General features: G+C 37.7%; 1 protein-coding gene across 1 annotated transcript; it reads right to left on the bottom strand.

The window, feature by feature from the left end:
• Positions 1–85: 85 nt before the first annotated feature.
• On the bottom strand, positions 86–19,510 carry clcnk (chloride channel K). Its single transcript, XM_032571493.1, has 20 exons — positions 18,563–19,510; positions 18,317–18,473; positions 17,594–17,725; positions 16,694–16,822; positions 15,199–15,338; positions 15,028–15,105; positions 14,681–14,753; positions 13,277–13,402; positions 11,678–11,762; positions 11,273–11,374; positions 10,994–11,078; positions 10,230–10,385; positions 9,654–9,723; positions 8,484–8,594; positions 7,215–7,431; positions 5,594–5,727; positions 5,172–5,242; positions 4,743–4,823; positions 2,094–2,180; positions 86–1,964 (listed from the first exon to the last, which is right to left on the bottom strand). Exons 1-20 carry the CDS (start codon positions 18,656–18,658, stop codon positions 1,926–1,928), a joined length of 2,169 nt encoding a protein of 722 aa, XP_032427384.1. The 5' UTR covers positions 18,659–19,510; the 3' UTR covers positions 86–1,925.
• Between the last annotated feature and the right edge of the window lie 1,624 nt (positions 19,511–21,134).

Genomic DNA, 21,134 nt, shown 5'->3' with positions numbered 1-21,134 from the left:
TTGTTGGTCATTTTATTTCTCCTGAATTCAGTTTAGTTCAGTTCATTTATATAGTGCCAATTCACAACAAATGTCACTACAAAAGCATTAAAAAAATTACTTTAATCACACACAGATTCCGATCCCAGTTATCAAAAATTACAGTATCTAAGAAAATCCAACAAATTGCATCGAGTCATTGACTTTACAGCAATCCCTCACGCTGAGCATGCATGTAGCAACAATGGAGAGGAAAATTCCCCTTTAACAGGAAGAAACCGCCAGCAGAATCAGAGCTGCTGCGGCTTACAAAAGACAGAGAAGAGATGCACGAGAAACAGAAGAACTTTATGTAGGATTATTTTCAATGTTCATGAAAGTAAAAAGATAATATAGCAGGGGAGGGAGAACAATGAGTTCAGTCCTCACTGTGAAGGACTAAAGAGCTGACCTTGACTAAGTGAGAATAACAGAAAAAAAGAAAAATCTGTCCTCTTAAGATTTCTCAACTGGAAAAAAAAGTCCTCCATCCAATTATCTGTCTGAGTCAGAAACATGATTAGCTATAATTCACACTTTTCCTTCTGAAAGCCCCCAGGTGCAGCGAGGAGAAACGGCAAGGTTTAGGAAATACAGCGAGGGAGGAAAGGAGCCGCTCACGCGTCATTGGTTTGTGTTTCTGTACGTACGTCAGCAACCCTGCGTGTTACAGAGAGACAGAGAGAAAGAAAACGAGAGGGGGACGCTGAAAGGAGCGGTTGGTGCGACCTGTCATCGTAATCTTTCGAGGGACGTCTTTACAAAATGACGCTGTGCTGCGCATCATGGCTGCTTCCCCCCTGTTGTTTGAGATCAGACGGTCGATGCACTTGAACAAATGGTTTCCAGTGACTCACCACAGCCCTTCAGCAAAGTACAGAAGTAATGATGGTCTATTTCCCCTCTGCATCATAACGTGGGGTTATTTAGGTAGCAGACATGACACTGAGAGGCAAAGGAAATATGTGCATGAAAAATATTTTGGGAAAACATTGTAAAAAAGTTTTAAACCATCGTTAGCATTTTTTTTAAATTCAGATGAGAAATTTTCCTGAAATCTTTAAAGTACTTTTGATCAACAACTTTTCCAGGCATCTTGTGGATTTTCATCATTTTCCACAGACTCATCTACAGACTGCTCGAATGTCGCTGGATCGGTTCAGAGTTGGAAAAGCTCATCTTATCGCGAAGGCAAGTAGGATGTTACCTCACAGACTGAAACATCTCTAAAATAATATGAGGCCTCTGCGCCCTCACAGCCACGTTCAGCCAAATAGACAGAGAGGAAGAGTCCACAGCAGAGCACACCTCTGTCTTTCACACCGCTCTGTCATGTTACAGCCAAGTCCTTCAGTGTATTTCATTGGGATTTTATGCAAGATACCAACGCAAATAGCACATAATTGTGAGAAAGAATATATATAATATACTTTATTTAAAAAATGCTCTGTTATGCGCTGTTCCATCACACAAATGGAGTCTCACTCACCAAACACCGAGTGAGACTTGGTTATCAGAAGAAGAAAACAGCACAGAGTTCATTGTGGCAACTGGTGAATAAGCTACTGAAATAGCCTTAGTGTTCACATCTGCTAAACATTATCACCGTGTGCAAACGTATTTATCTCATTACCATGTCAAACAGCACAGATCGCTGAATGATGTGCGCTCTCTCGTTTCTGGACCCATCACCACTGATTATAATTAAAGGCAAAAAAAAAAGCTTTAATGAATATTTACCGTCGGAGTCGACGGTTAATTACAGTTTTGTTGATGTGCAAACATCGTTACACTTGGGGAATGAAGAAGTGATAGCCTTATCGGATGTGGGCTTTGCCGCATGCTAATCGGAGAGAGATGGTATTCATGTGGGGTTACATTTTATGACAGGAAGTGCTGATCGCTGCTTAGATTTCCTTGGCCAAGCCCTCCAAAATTAGTTTCATCTGAAAAAAGAGAGAGAGAGAGAGTCGCAAAACCTTGAGCAACTGTTTGCTCCCTGATGATCAATGTATCAGAGGTCAGAGTATTTGTGGGGAACAGTAAAAATTCACATATTCCTCAGTAGTTCGTACCTCTGACCATGTGATCTGTCCCACCAGCTTTCCTCTCTCAGCCACAAATATGGTCTGAGTTGGAGCAACGCTCAGCATGTTGTAGGCCTGAAATAGAAGAAAAAGAAACTACAGATTTAAAAAAAAAAAAAAAAGTTGTTTGCATCATCATTTTCTGCTTATGAGAAAGGAATAAATCTACTGGTGCGTAGAAATGTGTTGGTATTCCTCGTAGCACCTTGTGAAAACCTTACACATACATTTTTAATTGTTGTACCACAGTTTTGCAGTAAAAAGAAAATCCAACCCATAAATTTAGTCCATATGTAATAAAAAGAATCCTTGTTAAGAAATACAATTTCTTAAGTTTTTTGTGGTTTAAAGAGTTTGCATGTTCTCCCGGCACATGGGGGAACAAATTAAAAACTATTTTAAATTTAATGTTTACTTTTTGTAAGCTTCTTGAAAAATCCTTTTTATCTTTCTGTTTACCAGGATCATAAGCATGACCCTAATCAGCCAGTCTTTCTTCTTTTTTTTAACCTCTGATCACTAGACTGGATTTTGTGGACATCATGTTATGATGTCATAACACGATGGAGTCAGCAAGAAAACAAAGAAAAAAACCTTAACAGGATATCAAACGCCATAGAAATGCTTCCATGGCCACCTTGGTCCCGAAGACCAAACCTAACAGACAACCTGTGATTTTAAGCTGTCCATCTGTAAGGACCCTGCAAAGGGAAGACTGCAAAGGTGCTGAGGGTTTTTCTTTAAGGCCAGTATTTCTTAATATTTCTTTCCCTCCCCCCCAAAGAGGAGAAATTGTTTAACTTATTAACGAGTGTGTCTGTGTTTCAGGTTAGTGTTTTATGATTTTAACAGTGTTTCCGATGACAGACATTCACTCTAAAAAATATCAAGACTATATTGTCCTTTTCCTCACGGATTTCAGACTAAAAGGAGGTTGTTTTCATCCATCCAGCTCCTGAATACGATTACTCATCTTTGTGTCATGCTGCTGGTCCTCGGAGTCCAGAGGAAAATGCGTGCCCCGTGCTAAAAGCTGCGCTGAGCTCTATCAATCTGCTGCTTAGTGCCCTGCTGTGCAAAGATGTTTCTGTTGCTCAAAGCCAGCTGCCTGCCTGGACCGAAACATGAAATGCTGCAAAAAACCCGCAGATTCTGGGAATGATTCTCAGAAGGCTCGCTTTGAGTCCCAGAGAAGATATATGAGCATAAATGAAAAACTGTGAGCAGTTCTATCAGGAGCAATGGGCAAAACTACTACAACTTATTGTGAGAAATGTGAAGAATACCCACAATGTCTGATTCAAGTGATAGAGTGACTTATAGTTTTGGTTTTAGTGACGGGGACAAAAACATGGCTGTACTACACACTCGAACAACCAAAGCTTTGAGGAAACGAGGAAGATGCCGCTTGCATTATGTACTTTCTCTATCCTCTGCTGCATTATAGCAATTTTCTGCTGTATGCACAGTCTCCATAAATGACTTGTTTTTGCTGTGTCTGTAGCCTCGCACTTTTATTCAAATGGCCTACATACGCTGAGTTTTTCATTTTGTTGTCTAAATCTGCAGTAAGTGTTCACGCGAACTCACGTCCCACAGTTCCAGCCAGTCTGCAACGTTAAAAATAGAAATGCAAACGCATTTTGTTTCTTGGCTTGATAAACGTGAACAATACTTGAAATCATGAGACGAACTGAAGAAGTCATTTAAAACGCATCCTGGTCATTTGTCACCATCTGATCACCAATCTGGGCCAGTCAAGGATCAGATCGACTAATTTTATGGTGCGTAGCGGCTGTTCAGAAGACGCCTAGCAGAGACTTCTGGTCTTCTTCCACACAGCCGTTACTCAGTCTGTCCTATTCACATCCAGTGTGTGGTTCTGCTCAGACACAAACCATGACAGGACCAGACTGCAACAAGGAATTGGGTCTGAAGAGACGATCATCTGGGCTGACAATCCCCCCCTTCCAGGATTTGCACGGGACCCTACACATCCTGGACACAAACTGTTTGGATTTATACCTTTTGATCAGAGCCAGGGATCGCTATTTGCTAAAACAAACCACGATAGGGACTGTTTCTTCGCTAAATTTGTCTCTGCGATAAGCACTTACGAGTCCCAGAGTACACAGATTGATAATACAACACTCAACACTCTTCTTTAGTAAGAAAACTGTGCATATATACATATTTATGGGAAGAAAAAAAAATGTTTTTTTTGTATATTTTGTTTATTTCTACTGCAAATGTCTTTGCACACTTGAAATAAGACAAAGCTAACTTACAAGACTCTTCTTGTAAGTCTTTTAGGAGCTTGATTTTAGTCAGTAATTTGTTAATATTGATAAAAATGCACTGGTTCCACTGGCAGATTTCTCCACTCATTACAAAATATTTTGCTAATGCTAAATGTGAAATGATCTGCCAGTGAAACTAATGCTTTTTATTGTTGACTTAAAATAAACTCCTGTGCCTTGCTGATAATTTACGTTTAAGTCAGTTTTGTCTACTTGAGTGTACTAAGATATTTGCACTAGAAACTTGACAAAAATACTTGGTAAGATTTTGTGTTTTTGTAGTGTGGAATCTCAGACTCGGTCTGAAGTTGATTTAGTGTGTTATGAATCTCCTTACCTCCTGCACTGTGTTGTGAGGCGACAACACGACTGAGTTTGGATGTATGCTGCAAACCTCGTCCAGTCGTCCCTCAATGCCCTGCGCAAAAGCAAAAATCATCCAATTTGTGAAGTAGGATTCAGCCTCAGCTGTTCTCACTGACCTCTCAAAAGTCTCTTTTCATATATTCTTAAACTTAATCCTTGACCAAAGCTGTGGCGCAATCATTTGATAAGCAGCATTTACTTGTGAATAGATGTTGCCTTCAGATGGATGAGCTGTAATAAAATGAGTTTTTACATCAGACTCTCTGCAGCCCGGTCTGTACATCACGCTTCCGTCCTCCTTTTTTTTTCCACCCAAGGGGATTTCAAAGACAAGGATTGCTTTCTAAACAGCTTTCTCCGCGCTTTGCAGCAATCCCTGCGTTTGTGTGCACCCGTTTACCTGAGTCTGACAGCGATGCAGGAACAGCAGCAGCTCCGACCGCAGAACGGAGCCCAGAAAAACCTGCGACTCTGACAAAAACAAAGCAGAACCAAAAAAGGTAACATTTTCTTCATAGGTGGTGTAAAAGTAAGGCAATCAGTATTTTGATGGATCAAAAGTTCCAGACATGAAAATTGCCCCATTTGATTGCTGCTGAGAGGCTCAGAAGTCTATTTTCACAAAATTGTCTTCCCTGTGAGGACTTTCACTCCGCTGAACTGCTTCAGCCAATCTCGCAGAGTAATAATGACTTTCACATCACTTTCTAAAGAACGTTGTAGATTTTGTGTATGTAAGCCACCACACTTCTCCTGTCTTTGCTTTCTGTGGGTGTGGTCTGAGTCAGTAGAGTGTGTGTATATCTACAGCTCTTTGCGTACCGTGTGTGTCCACCACAGGGATTCGTGCTTCACTGCTGTTGCTGACAGCAGACTGAACCTCTGCTGGCCCAGCCGCTTTCTGAAGCTGCACTGAGTTCACCCCCAGAACCTGCCCCAGTGGTGCGGACGGAAGCCTAAAAGGACACAAATTACATAAAACCTCAGACAAAACCATCTAGGGATGCTACAAGTGTACAATCAGACAGGAAAACTGAATATGTCTTCCAACAGTTGATTTTACTGAATTCAGATATTGACACAATTCAGTTGTAACAGCATACAGTATAACATATCTTATATTACATATTTATGTTTTCTTTTTTCCTTAAATAAAGAATAATGTGTAGAAAAAATAAGACAAATAGAGGAACGGGGGCCAGGGTAGGATTAAGAGTAAGTTTATACTTCTGCATGCCTCCTTTTCAAACAATTTGTTATTAAAAAAATTATACTATTTTTCAATGGTATTTGATTTGTGAATATGTTTGGAATAAATAAATAAATTAAATTGCACTCCATTTTTTCTGTAAATTTTAGGTTAGAGCCCTTTATCTATCTATCTATCTATCTATCTAGCTATCTAGCTAGCTAGCTAGCTAGCTATCTACTTTTATATAAATAGATAATAATAATTAATATATTATTAATCATTGAAGATGTGAAAATAAATTCTTACTGTGAAATACATTTATTATTTCTTTTATTACAAAAGTTTGCTCTTTAAAGAAACTATTGTTCAGTGGTTTCTGCAGTGGTACAAACTGACTGAAATTATCTACAAAGTTTCATAATGTTTGTGGTCTTATCTGGTTAATTAAAGTCCAATTTCATTTTGAAATTGCTTATTCAATTTTAACTATCCATTTAGAGAGTGGCTCTTTTGAAACCAATAAAAGTGCTCTTTCAAAGCAGATTTATTGCAAAAATAATTTAGTTTATAACAATGTGTGACTGTTGGTTTTACAGAATCAACTTTTTTTATAACTTAGTTTGCTATTCATTGATTAATTGCTGAGAGACATGCTGGGACTTTGAGAGAACACATTTGGGAACATTTTATTCAATAGTAATGTCTGAACAAATGGCATTTTTATTATTACTTATCTCTCCTTCAGTTAACAGAAATGATCAACCGTTGGAGGTTTGTTCAAAAAGAAAATATTTTGGAGTTTGTCATTAAATGAAAATGAAAAAGCAAGCATGCATTACTACTAATACTACTACTACTACTACTAGTAATAATAATAATTAGTATTATAATAACTATAATAATAATTATTATTATTTATAGGTGTCTTTCTCGGCATTCAAGGACAAAATACATAAAATCAATTAAAAAATACAATAATAAAATAATCGCTTTACCTATGTGAAAGTCAGAGCACCTATCCTTTCACAGGCAGTAATAAACAACACACCTGCTGGCGTCAATCTAAAACATTTTGAAAGCATTTGCTGTTAGTAAAGTCTGAAAATAATGTAAAAACAAATTAAACAAATCTCCACCTCAACCTCTCCTCAGCCAATAATCCAGATTCTAATTGGCTCTCAAAGTTTAGAATTGAGGTAATTATGGTTAAATTTGTCATTATTGAATAATTTCCCCTCTGGTTCTCCTTACTGTGGACACGCCTTCTTCAATGAGGGCAGGTGAGGGAGCTTCTTACTGATAGAAAGCCCATCGTAGAAAGACGGGAGGTTCCTAGAGCGTGCCAGGGCGTTGGCCAGCAGAGTGGACAGGAGGGCAGGGACAGCGTGGGTGAACTGCCCTGTTAACTCCATGGCCAGCAGAGCCGGGGACAGCGTGTGGGTGACAGCACCAGAGTAGGCAGCTGCACCTGCGAGGCAGAAGCAATGATCAAATGAACTGCTTATCAATGTTCAATGCAGCTTCCGCACGAGTATGGCAAGTTTTGTGTTGAACTGTTGGCTACAGCATAAAATAATGCATGCAATTTTATGCATCCCGATATAAAATCCATTTAAGTCTAAAAACATACAAATATAGAGGATAAATTAGACTGTTCAAATCTGTTGATCTAATTTTTAAATCTGCTTGAAGCAGATGAATCAGAAGATATATTTAACATGTTGCAGACTGTTAAATATACAACATTAAGAATGGAAATGAACATACTTAATGATTGGCTGACTGTCTTGGGTTGAAAGCTCAATACTTTATACACAGCCTTGGCAATAATTCTTGGCCACTTTGACTATGTTTGTCAAACTAACAAGCATATTTTTATACTGGTGAATAATAGTGGATCAAAAGAATTGACCCCCCTTAATGAGTAAGTTTGGATTTTTCTTAACTGATCTTCTGGGAGCTTGTTATAGGCAATCATTTCCATGGCTGTTAAAGGAAGATGTCACATCGTACTTGTTAAAAATGTAATCAGTCCTCAGAGTGGTGGAAGCTAACAAGGCTGCTGTAGTCATGCTGTCAGACTCATAAGAGGCTGAAGTGCAAAGTCGGCTGATGTTACAGAATGATACAGTCTAAGTATCTTGGTAGATTCCACCTTAATGAGGATTTATTTACATTCCAAAAAACTCACAGTGTTATGACATTTTTCTTCTACAGGTAAGAGAACTATTATTGATAACATCTCAGAAAATAATATAAAAAAATAAATAAAAGTCGTACAGACAGACAGATAGATTGATCTTCATCTGGCTTTTTTTCTGATTTCTTCTTAGCGACATTAAAAATGTTTGTTTTTCATTGGCTAATATTTACTAAATTATCACATACTACTACTTTTGTCCATTTCTAGTTATTTCAGTGACAACTGTGGGTTTCTCAGTCAAAAACAGAGAGGTAGCAACAATTTTGTCCACACATGTTTATCAGGAGCAAAGAAATATAGATGATATCGTTTTCTACCTGCAAGAGCATAGCCTCCAGGATTTACAGATGTCCACCGTTGTCCTAAAATATCTCTACCAGCGGTAATGTAGGCGACTCCCTCACCAAACAGACGACCCAAAGTTGCACCTGAGGAAGAACAAAAAAGCTCTCTGAGTTTTTACACACACAGAATATCTGGTGAGTTTGCACTCACCAGTTCCTGGTATCAACATAAACCAAGATTTTCAAAAGTTTGTTTCAAATTCCATTTTATAACTCAGACTACACTTAGTTCCAAAATCAGCTGCATTTTTAAAGGTTTTCTGTCATTTTTACAGGAGTCAGTGGACTTTTCTCTGGCTGTATTAGACACAAATTAATACAGATTCATCCCTCCCCCACCTGTTGCTGCACGCTTCCAGTCAGAAGGTTAGGAGGCTTCATTCAGATATAAAGGCTTCTTAGTCTAACAACATGTCATCCCCTTTCAAACATTACGGCCAAAAGTGTCTTTTTTTTCCTTTTTTTTAATCAAAAGATGATTTAAGCAAAAAAAAAAAAAAATAAAATAAAATCTCTTTGGCAAAAAATGACATAGGCCAATAAGACCACTTTACAATAAGGCTCCCCTTCTTAATCTCTAAAGCCTTTATCAATCACAAATAATTTATTATGCTTTAATTAAGGATGAGAAGGAGAAAAAAATCTTCCTGTTTCTTGCCAGACAGTGAATCAAGACTGTTCACATATATATCTTATCTAGAGTTGTAATTCTAAACATATTACACAAATTTGGAAGCACAATTAACATTTATAAGCATATGTTTCTAGCATATAGTTTCCTTCTCACGCTCAATTAATGCATAATTAATAGTCACTAATGGTTTTTGTAGAGCTTATAGATAAACGGATAACATATCTGCAAACTCTTTAGAGGAGCCTTATTGTAAAATGGTGCCCATTATTGTAGGAAGGTGACAATAAGCATTTGAAAATTACTGCTGATTTCGTAGCTGTTTCTGCTCTACATTTTGCTTCATTTCAGAATCACAATTTCATGTTGATGCAGTGACGCAAGTATTTCCACTCAAGGTTGTCGTACTGTGAGGATCTCAGTCTTGATTGGACTGCCAAACTTAAATTTAAACATGACCCATTTTTTTGTGGAGCTTGAACATCTTATTTAGGTTGTGTCCCGTAACTCACCATAGACAAACACAGGCATGAAGTATCCCGCTGGCAGAGGCAGTGTGCAGGCCAGGACCAACATCCACATCTCCGAATCAACAACAGAGGAACAAGACGGTTAAATCCTTTCAGCTCTGCTGATGCCTGCGCCGATGACGAGTCACTCGCAACTTGCACGAGTGGAAGTGTGTGTGCCAACTCAGTTTTTGCTCTCATGAATACTGAATCTGTCTCATTTCCATTTGGATGCAGTATGAAGGAGACCGTAGTAAACAAATCCCAAACGAACTGCACTCAAGTGTGTGTTGAATGTATGATTGAGAGGGCGTCTGAAATTCCTCAAAAGGAACAAATTTCTACATTTGAAACATTTCCTTTGCATGAATGCATGAAAAAGAGTGAGTAAAATCACTCCTTGCATCCGCAGCAATGGCGTCTAAATATTACATGTCAGACAACATTTCTGCCTGAAAGGTTAAAATGGCTTTTGTTTGCGTTTTCTATTGTGAAAATGTTAATGCCTTTATGCCTTTGAGGAGTTGGAAGGCTGGTAGAAAAGAGCAGATCCATAATTGACCTTTAAATTATTTGTACCTTCATGAGCAGAAAGAAAGCCAAGGGCAGGAAAATGGGGGCGCCTGACGAGCCCCAATCCAGCGTTCCCAGCTCCAGTCGCACAGATGCATTGTGGGACTGAGAGCTCCATTGTCTGCTGTCCAGGAGGGAAGTGAGGAGCTGCTTTGTGGTGCACTGATACACAGATAAGTGACATTTAGATTACAGTCTGGCCTCGACCAAAGCTGGTGTGAAACAAACAAACCCATAAGCATTTTTCCCTGAGATTTTTTTGGGGTGTAAACTAAAATTAATTTGGGGCGCATCCACCACAGATCAGCTGCTTCATGCTGTCCATGTTCAAAAGATTATACATTACACAAACACCCGTTATTGATCATTTCCGAAAATGTTTTACAAATGAAAATCTGAGAAGAGAGGGATGCACATGTATTCAGCCCGCTTCACCCTTTAAAATCCAATTGTCACCATGAGTCACCTATTAGTAAATAGGATCCACTCGTGTGCGTTTTCACCTCATTGAAACTCCAGCTGGTCAGAAGTTTGTTAGAGAACAAACTGGAAATGGAAAGAGTCACGAAGGCCAAGGAACACATTTGGTGAGGAGGCTGAATAAATATGTACCCCACACTTTCATCTGTAAAACAAACTTAAAAAGCACGTATCTTTCTCTAGGTATAGAAAAATCAAAGAATACCTATTTTAAACAATTTACCCATAACAAACAATAGATCCAGCTCATTGATTGTGTGACTCAGCTTTTAAATGCTTTTGACTCTCACCTTAGAGGCCAGGTATTGACCTGCAGAGTGGGGAAACGTCAGCGATGCCAGAAAGAAAACAACAAGACCAGAGTACAGACCCTTCCTGCAAAGAGGTTTTCACACAACACAGATATTTGGTCCTTTTTTTTTTCAACCGTGAATCGTTTAGACGCTCTGTGTGTTCTAGGAAAGGAGTTAGTTGATGAAAAATAAATTAATAGTGTCATTATGATGCTTTTAAAAGACGCTGCAGGTGACTCATCGCTGCCTCACAGCCACATTGTAAAGAAGACTCACTCTGTTGTCAGCATCGTAGAGAAGACCCGATTCGTTTTGGTGAACTTCAGGATCCGGCGGTGGCAGAAGAGGTAGCAGCAGCTCACAGCCCCGCACAGCAGCCTGTTTTCAGACAGCGACAGCCCAGAATGAGAAACCTGGGAGTCATTTTCATTCAGGCAGCAGACGATGATCGGAAGTCATTAGACCTGGGGAAGGGTTGCAGAGGAGGCCAGGAAATGATATAAAAGAGAAAGGGGGGGAAAAAAAACTAGAACTGCTAATTAAAACTGAAGGAAAGCACAGAGGACCTTACTCTCCGTGCGACTGATATTAATATTAAAATCAAATGTCAGTTTTTATTAGGCAGCCAAAGACAAATTGAGGTTTTGTTTAGCTAAGCAGAAGCTGTCATAGTCAACTAACCCCAGCAAAGCAAACAGCAGCGTCTCCAGTGGGAAGAAAGGTGAAGCGGTGGGGAAATTGGTTTTGAACAACGCCTGAAGAGTCTCTGCAGACACAAAGCAAATCGGAATCAAAAGTCGGGGAAAGACCTAATATTCACTCACATTATTGCACTGATGTTTTAATGAAATTTACAGTTAGCCCAAATGTATTGGATAGTTTTTTTTCCAGCTAATTGACACTGCAAGTTATTTGATTATTTACAACACTGCCGACAAGTGAACATGTTAAAGTGTTACATTTACCTTGTTCTTTGAAATAGGTGACTTTTCTGGTCTCCGTTAAAGGAATAGTTTTGAATTTTTGAGGTTCAGTTGAGAGGTTAGTTGGGTTGTAACTAGTAACATTTACTCAGTGATATTTACTTGAATAACATTTTGGAAAAATGTGCTCTACTAAATACATTTTACCACGCTGTACCATTTACATTTACTTGAGTAACATAAGTACTACTCACTTCAGCCAAATTTCTGGTTTCCTTGCCCACTGTGAGTAACTTCACATCATAAACAATATTGTTTTGTTCAAAAACTCACCAGACATACACACACACCTACAGTTTTTTTTTAGTTTCCTACTGAAAGAAATAGTTGTTTTTTGTTTGTTTTTTTGTAATTATATGTCGTTTATGTTAATTATTTCATTTTTGATCCTTAAAATACATTCAAACATACCGGCACATACATACAAAAACATTTCCATTTAACTGGTCCATCTGATGGTGCATTTCTTAAATATTAAATGGTTGATGTTTTTGATTGTTGACTCAGTTGCCTATTTGCCAAATACTCTTGAGTAAATTCTTGGATGTCTACGCTTTACTTTTACTTGAGCAAAAAATATGCTCAAGTAGTGCTACTCTTACTTGAGTACAATTTTTGGATGCTACCCACCTGGTTGTCGGTAATGTCTTAAATAATACAATTATACATTCAGAGTATAAACATAAACTGCAAAATGTACTGGTTTAATGAAACACCCCAGGCAACTGGGGCATTTTTCCCCACTTGCCTCGACTCCTTTTTCTTTCCAGTTTAAATTAACTTTTTACAGTACTGCTTTGCATTCGTTCTTTGTGTGATCCCTCCATTGTTTCACCAGTTTGCTTCCTGCGGTTCTTTCTTTCCTTTCCCCAGCAATTATACGTTCATTTTTCCTCATTAAATACACCTTCACAATGATTCAATGATACACCTTCTGCTTGCACTTGGACCGTATTCAGTAGCACAATGTAACATGACTGAAAACATATCGCTTTCTACTTCCCTTTCTTGCGTGAAGGATTCTTTGTACATAACTTTGCTGAAACAAATACGGTGACAGTTTAAAAGGTCACAAAAAAAAGCATTTCCCTTAAGTTTCAACCTCCAAGAACAACTAAACAGGATTTATACACAAAAAAAGACACGTTCTCATTTACTGCGTATGCAGCTTATAACCTTAAATAACAGAACCTCAGTTCAAACACTTAGAACAGTGCTATAAAATTTGCTTTCTGAACTACAATCACATCGAACCCAGATAACACTGACGTTGCGTTTCGATTGACAGACCCTTCACCTCCATCACTGCTCCACATCGACAGCAGGTGGAAGGTCAGAGCCCCGCAGGCAGCTGAGAAGAAACATGGGCAGTAATGCCTCACGGCAAAGTGAGAGCTCATCACCTCCACGCTGAACAGCACACCTACACCACAAACGGACAAAAAGATATTACAAATATGTGCATCTATAGTGTTTTCAGATAGTTTCCTGACCATATATTGATTGTGGCTGTTTGTCCCAACATCATTATCAGATGATTGGCCTTTGTTGTGTGCAACATGGTTCTCTGCCCAGGGCGCCATCAGGCCATGGCACACTCATTCAAAAAGAGAAAACGTTTTTTTCATCGATTACTTGCATGCGTCAATGGAGATGGGGCGCCCCCTTGTGTTTTTACAGCGTAAGCACTGTAAGCGTAGAAACGTTGCGTTTATCATTAGTTTCACAGGATTTAGACAACATGAGACAAAACTCTCGACCAAAATAAATAATACTTTGACAGGTGAGACCTGAACCTAAGTGCTCTACTGTGAACAGAGATTCTTTGCAACATATTGCAAACTTTTTTCTAGACTTTTATCTGCACTGAAAAAAAGAAAATGGAGCTCCAAATGTAAAAATACATATGTTAATTTGCTACATATAATTAAATTAAGTTTGCTGAACTTAATTTATTTATGTTTTGCTTAACATGATCGCTTGGATATATTTACTTGGATAAACTTAATTTGGTCACTTTACAAAATTAACTACAATTTTTAAGTTGGATCACCTGTTTTTTTTGTTTTTTGTTTTGTTATTTTTTCAATGTGGTTTTTTTTCCAAAGCAAAATAAATAAATAAAATTCTCATTGTGTTTTGACATTGGGACTACCTTACAATGAGACTTGCTTCAAAGCTGTGAAGTGGAGCACAGTGTAGTTACACCTGGGCTTATTGTTTCTTCACTGATTACAGAATATGTAAAAATGTAAAACCAACAACAAAAACAAACAAAAAAACAAGAGTGCTGTGCACAGTAGCAAGGCTCAGATACCTTTCCTGCCAGAACCATCATAGTTTCAAATTGATACGGTGTGTGTTGCTTTATTTTGAACTCTATACATTTTTCAAAAAGACTAAATAGATGAGCAAATGCTGTCTCAATAGAGGGAAAAAGGACAATTTATTAAAGAATCTGTTTTAAAATGGAACTTTAGGAACCGTTTTAAGCACCATGTAGTCACTGATCTATGAAAAATACCAAAGACAGAATCTGAGACACAAAGTATGTATTTAGAAGAAATTACTCACTACACACAGTTAAGACACAGTGTGTAATCCTCCAGAAACAAAATAAATGTAAGATGCATTAAATTTATATGAAGGAAACCAATACAGCACATGCATTAAATATGTTCTTTACATCAGTTTCTCTCACCACTGATGGGCGCTCCGAAGCAGCTTGCTACTCCAACCGCAGCAGCTACAACCATCATCTCTGTTCCTGCCTCCTGGAGATGATACAACACTTGTTGTGGTGAATAGTTCTCACGCAGACATCCACATCTACACAAACTAACTGCAGCTGATATTTCGTGTTTGCCCAGGCAGAAAACCATAACTTTTATTGGTGAAATATTGAGGGAAAAAAAATGGTGAGAAATCCTAAATGATTTCCTGAAAATCTGTGGATATACAAATTATATGGATTTACCATGTGTACATATAGACTTAAATAGAATGAAACTATAGGATTTACACATTTGAACACATAGCTGGTTTTACCTTCTTTTTGCCTTCCGTGAGTCTGCAAAGCCTGTCCAAATAGGCCCCTAACATGGTGGAAAGATGCACAAATGGACCCTGAATTTAAGAGGTTAAGAGGCAGAAAGTTGCATGAGTACATCTATATTTGGATTCCTGTGTAGAAAATTGTTGCTCCAAGTCATTACTTACAACTTTGCCAAGGAAAACAGTGCTGCCTGCAGCCAGTGTGCAGATAAGACCCAGAAACTTAGTGAACATATGAGTGAGAGACAAGTAATGAGGCAGTTCAATGCCGGACAGGATGGTTCTCACTTCGGGTATACCGGAGCCTGAGCACAAATAATAATGGAACATAAAGCAAAAGGCAGAATAACGACCAAAAAGGTCCCACTAAGGGAAAAAACAGCTTTAGCCTAAAATAATACTTCAGGGATTCTGAGAAAGGCAGGGACATCAAGGACAGTCAAAGAGGCTGAAACTAGCTTTGTAGAATATTTAGTTTGCTGATGTAAAGAGGTTTCTCCAAATTTTATGTCATAATCTTTCACTGGAAGAGAAAGATAAAGAAGAAACTACTTAATTTTGCCGAGATATGCTATGTTGTCAAAAGTATTTGCTCACCTGCCTTGATTCACATATGAGCTTAAGTGACAACCCATTCCTAGTCCATAGGGTTCAGTATGACTTTGGTCCACCATTTGCAGCTGGAACAGCTTCAACACAATACAGTAAGACAAGCATCAGTTCTCCTTGCATCCGCCAAACCCAGACTCGTCCATCAGATTGTCAAATGGAGAAGCGCGAGAACGCGCCTCCACTGCTCTAGAGTCCAGTGGCGGTGTACTTTACACCACTGCACCTGATGCTTTTCATATCACTTGGTGATGTATGGTTTGGATGCAGTTGTTCAACCAGGAAACCCATTCCATGAAGCTCTCTGTTCTTGAGCTAATCTGAAGGCCACATAAAGCTTGGAGGTCTGTAGTGATCGACTCTACAGAAAGTTGGTGATCTCTTCGCACCATGTGCTTCAGCATCAGCTGCCCTCGCTCTTTCAGTTTACGTGGTGTACCACTTTGTGGCTGAGTTGCTGTCGTTCCCAAACACTTCAATTTTCTTATAATACAGCAGACTATTGACTGTGGGATATTTAAGAGCGAGGAAATTTCACGACTGGATTTGTTACAGAGGTTCCTATAACAGTTCAATGCTGGAATTCACTCAGAGCGACCCATTCTTTCACAAATGTTGGTAAAAGCAGTCTGAATGCCTTGGAGCTTAAATTTACACACCTGTGGCCATAGAAGTGATTGGAACACCTGATTCAGATAATTTGGATGAGTGAGCAAATACTTTTGGCAATGTAGTGTATAACAACATAAACACTAACATTTCAGCAACAAAGCCAGATTTACTGTGATTACATGAAGCTATGAAAGATTTTGACAGGAGTTATCTTGGATTTTTTTTTTTACCTCAGTGATATTTAATTTTGATCAGAAATAGATATTTCTAAAAGAAACCAGATGACAGGAAAAATACATTTATTTTTCTTCTATTGCTGTTTTCCAAGACAATACTGATGGTGACGGTGTTCAGACCCCACCATAGGTTCATGGAGGAATCCCTAAAGGGAGTTCCTTCAGAGATATAGGCAATGTATAGTAATTGCTTGTGAACAAACCTGTGGAGAAGGGACAGATGTTATGGGAGAAAGTTGAGGCAAAAGCAGAGATGCATGCTGGGTATAGTGTCCAGCAGAGGAACTGCAGCAGAACGTGGCCTTCCAGCTTCGCATAAAGCCACAGATGAGCTGAGGATGTAACAAAAGAGCACATAGTCATCCTCCTCTGCATTTCCATTTTGTATTTGCTCTATATTCAATAAATATTCCTCCTTGTTTGATTGCCTTTCTCACCAATGAAGTCCAACCACAAATCAGGACTTTATGGAATAGTGTCAAGGAGAAACTTGTTGTCGAGATAAGGATTTTCAAAATACTGTTTCAGTTTACCAGAGGTCAAGCAGGGACACGTTAAATGTAAAACAAACTTTCCTGGTCAGATGAGACCAAATATGAACCATTTGAACACCATTCAAAACACTTTGCGTAGTGGATAATTAACACTGCACCTCACCCTGAATACATCATCCCCAAAGTGAAACATGATACTTGTAGCATCATAATGTCTGGATGCTTTTCCTCAGCAGGAACAGGGATGTCAATGAGACTTTATGGGAAGATTGATGGAGCAAAATACTAGAAAATCTTGGAAGTCAACCTTGTGGAGGCCACAAAAGACTTAAGACTCTAATTCCAGCAGGACAATGGCCCTGCACAGAACCACAGCACTGCAATTAATATTTTTGTTGTAAAAAAAAAATATTGAAAACCATTTAAGCTTGTCTTTCTGCCTCACAATTGTGTACTGCTTTGTGTTGATTTGTCACATAAATTTCCAACACAATACCTCGAAGCTTGCGTTTGTAATGAAAAAATGTGAATACCTTTGCCAGGAACCTTCTTATGCTGTCTTAGATTAAGAATCACAGAAGCGGACAATGTGTGTGTATGTTTGTTTACCTTGTAGCAGCTTTGCTACGCTGAAGTCCATGAGGAAACTTAGGACAGCTGTCAAAATGCCCAAAATGGCGAATCCATACCACTGAATCCGACAGACGCTTTCCAAACAATCTCTCAGCTTTAACAGCTGCTCTTTAAAGACAAAAAGTCATGTGACATGTGACAAATCGAAACACCTTTAATGTCTGCACCACACAAAGATTTAATTTCTATTTGGAAAATTTCTCTCTAGCTTCTTGATTTGCATTATGAAGCAGTTGCAGACTGACATTTAGGTAGAGGGCGACATGAGAGCAAACAGAACAGAATGACTGAAGAGACTTTTTCGCAGTTCTTGAAAAAATGTTAATGCAGAAAGATAAGTGTTAGAGGCAAATTACCATTGTAATAGCAAAAAAATAAAAAATAGAAGAAAGGAGATTCATGCACTCTTGTTAGCGAGGAAAATTGTGAAAAGAAACATTCGTGGTCAGAATCCTTAACTTTGTTATACTTGTGCATCACTTATGCATTTCAGAAAACATAATTAACCTCTTTTGACCTTAAGTCTATGTTTGGAAATTACACATTGACAAATCATAAAATATTATTTCTCATCTTCATAAGTTTCATATTGACTAACTTGTACTTGAACTTATCAATAGCTAAAATGAAATATTACAGACACTTTTCCAGATTATTAGTCTTTGAACTAAAGATTTGCTCGTTTTCCACATCACTAACCTTTAACATTTGCACGGGTTCCCTTGTACGGCTTCCATGAGTCCCGTAGAAGTGGGGTTATGTTATGGGATGCTTCTGAGTTATTTTCGTGCTTCTGGACATTATCTTCCTCCTCTGTTTCTATCTCCAGTGACTTGTCAAAGCTCTTCATATTGCCCTGAAATATAGTAAAATGCAGCAATAAAAATCCCAAAAATATATTCTACATGAAAGTGAAATATGAGTTTATGAGGCAGGTGGACTTACCTTCAGCTTGGAAGTGCTGGGTTCTATCATTAAAGTTGTAAACAGAAGTGTGTGTGGTGTAGCTGGGTGTGTATCTGGGTTGTGACTGACCTCCATTAAGGTGTTTGCATAAATGTGATAGAGCGGTCATGCTTGAAAGCGTAGCTAATATTAACTCTTTGCAAGAATATTTGAAGGTGACCTTCATTTAAATGCAGGAACATAGTCAGCTTGTACAGTTTTTCACAGAATTTTATTTCACTCTATCATCACTCTATGATTTTTACATATATGGAATGTTATATTGTAATTCCATCCATTAAAGAAAAATAAATGTATTGTAATCATCTCCTTTTCTTAACACAGTTGTGTTTTGCTTTTTGGATCATTCGAATAAATATAATATAGCATGTGTTGGTTCATTCATTTATTCACTTTCGATTATTAAATTGAGAAAAGTGACCAAACTTTTCTGTATAAAGGTACTCACTTATTTGTGATCAAGGGAATGTGTAAGCTGTGTATTTTTGGTTTACAGCATCAATATATGTAAGTTAATCTTCATAAAGAGTTTTGTCTTCTTAAAATTCTTTGCAGTTTTAATAGCTTGTCAACTCATTTTATTCTGACAGATTTTAAGGTGGAATTTTTTTTTTTTCATTTCTTGAATGTACAATTCAAGAAATGAATACAAAACAATTCAAGAGTGACATCATCATCCTACTACGAGCCTGGAAGTCGAGTCGATTCAGTGAAATCAGCTGCTTGTTTGTATTTTTTAAAGCTTTGTCTCTGAGCCAGATCTTTCTCTTCCTTTCATTTTAGTTTATTTTATTTGTTTCTTCTGATGTTTTGCTCTTTTCTTGTCAGGGGGTTAAAATACAGGCGGTGCCTTAAACTGATGGAGCTTTAAAAAGAAAAAAAAAAAAGGGAAAATATTTTAAAATTGAATTGACCAAATTTACTTTATTAGTTTAAAGCCAAACTTTGTGATCAGATCACCTTTAATATGTATATAAATATATATACATATAAAACTTATTCCAATACTTTTAGAAACACAGTCTTGGACATAAAGTATTATCCCTGCCTGGGCTTTTCCGAAAGTTATGGTTTCAAATACCTTTTTCTAAGAATACCCCCAATCCTGTAATTGTTTCACACTTCACAGGAAATCAAAGTTTAGCCTCAGTAACCTGTGGAAGGTCAATGTAATCATTGTTCACATCATTTGTCTTTTTTTAATGAGCTCCTTGCTAATGTTTATCTACCTCCGTTATTTATTCCATGTATGCTTTTAATTAGCACTTGTGCTATTTTTAGAGCCTTGAAATCAGCATGCTGTGAGCATCAGCCCCCTCACATCCATATATACAAATACACAGACAGAGAGAGAGAGCTCTTCTCAGTGTAAAACTTGTTTCCATGGAAGCGGCACACAAAGAGCGTGATGAAAAAAGTAGTTTCTCTGCTGAAAAATAGAATGTAAATCCAATTCATTTTTAAACATCTTTCAGTCATATATATATATATATATATATATATATATATATATATATATATATATATATATATATATGACAAATGCTTTGTCATTTGGTGAATATCTATGGAACAAAGAAAGAAAGTTAGAAATTTAAATACAAACTGTACCTGTGATCACCCAAGGTTTTTCTGAGAGAGGGAATCAAATGGCATAAAAAAAGAAGAAAAGAAATGGAAAAATAAGTAAAATGGAACCCAATTTATAAGTTGAATTTAACTCTTCATTGCATTATAACACATATATGTGCCGTTTAAAACTGTCCATAAATTGAACTGCAACTGAGTGTCTAAGAGGGGACAGAGGGAGCTTCTGGCTCTGCAGCTCCCCTAGCGGTGACTAAAGGACATGCAGACTTTACACTAGCATCAGAAGAGAACATACAGTACTTTGTCATAAGTAAAGTCACTCAATTTGCTTATACCAGCAGTTTGATTTGGAGTAAGACATAGATAAAGGTTAGGCTAAGCCAAAAATTATTAATAGCCCTGGTAAGTTTAGTTTGTAAGTATTTTTTATTTATTTATTTTAAAACCTTTTTCTGTTTACAAAAAGAAAAATGAACATCTGGTGAATGGTTTGAGTGCTGTAATGTCAATAAATGGTTTTCCAGTTATAGTGGACAACCACATAAATAACTTTGTTATTGCTTTCATTTCATTGTTTCATTACCGTTAGAGAGACGGTGGTCTCACTTCCTAACAGAAACAAACTTCCAAAAACTTCTTGAATGGAAAAGAAATTGTTAAATTAAATAAAACGAAATAACTTGAATCTCACGTTGCTGTTTCTGTCTAGTATCAGTGCTGCATCACAGCTAACTGCAGCAGGAAGCTAGAAAAGAAGCAGTTTGAAGCTCAAATAAGGTGTTGCAAGAGTAATTTGGGGATTTCTTTCCATCTCTTGCTTTTATTTCAGGACTTGTGGAAAATTTTGGTAGATGATTATTGGTGGATGACCATATATTGATTTGTTGTTGCTGTCTTACAGCAAAGAAGCTGTTTACACAGTGAATATATAAAATTGGGTTTTGGTTATAGAGGCATAACG

The sequence above is a fragment of the Xiphophorus hellerii genome, chromosome 1 (assembly GCF_003331165.1).
Source record: "Xiphophorus hellerii strain 12219 chromosome 1, Xiphophorus_hellerii-4.1, whole genome shotgun sequence".
Taxonomy (NCBI): domain Eukaryota; kingdom Metazoa; phylum Chordata; class Actinopteri; order Cyprinodontiformes; family Poeciliidae; genus Xiphophorus; species Xiphophorus hellerii.
This window is presented reverse-complemented; position numbering and strand designations above follow the sequence as displayed.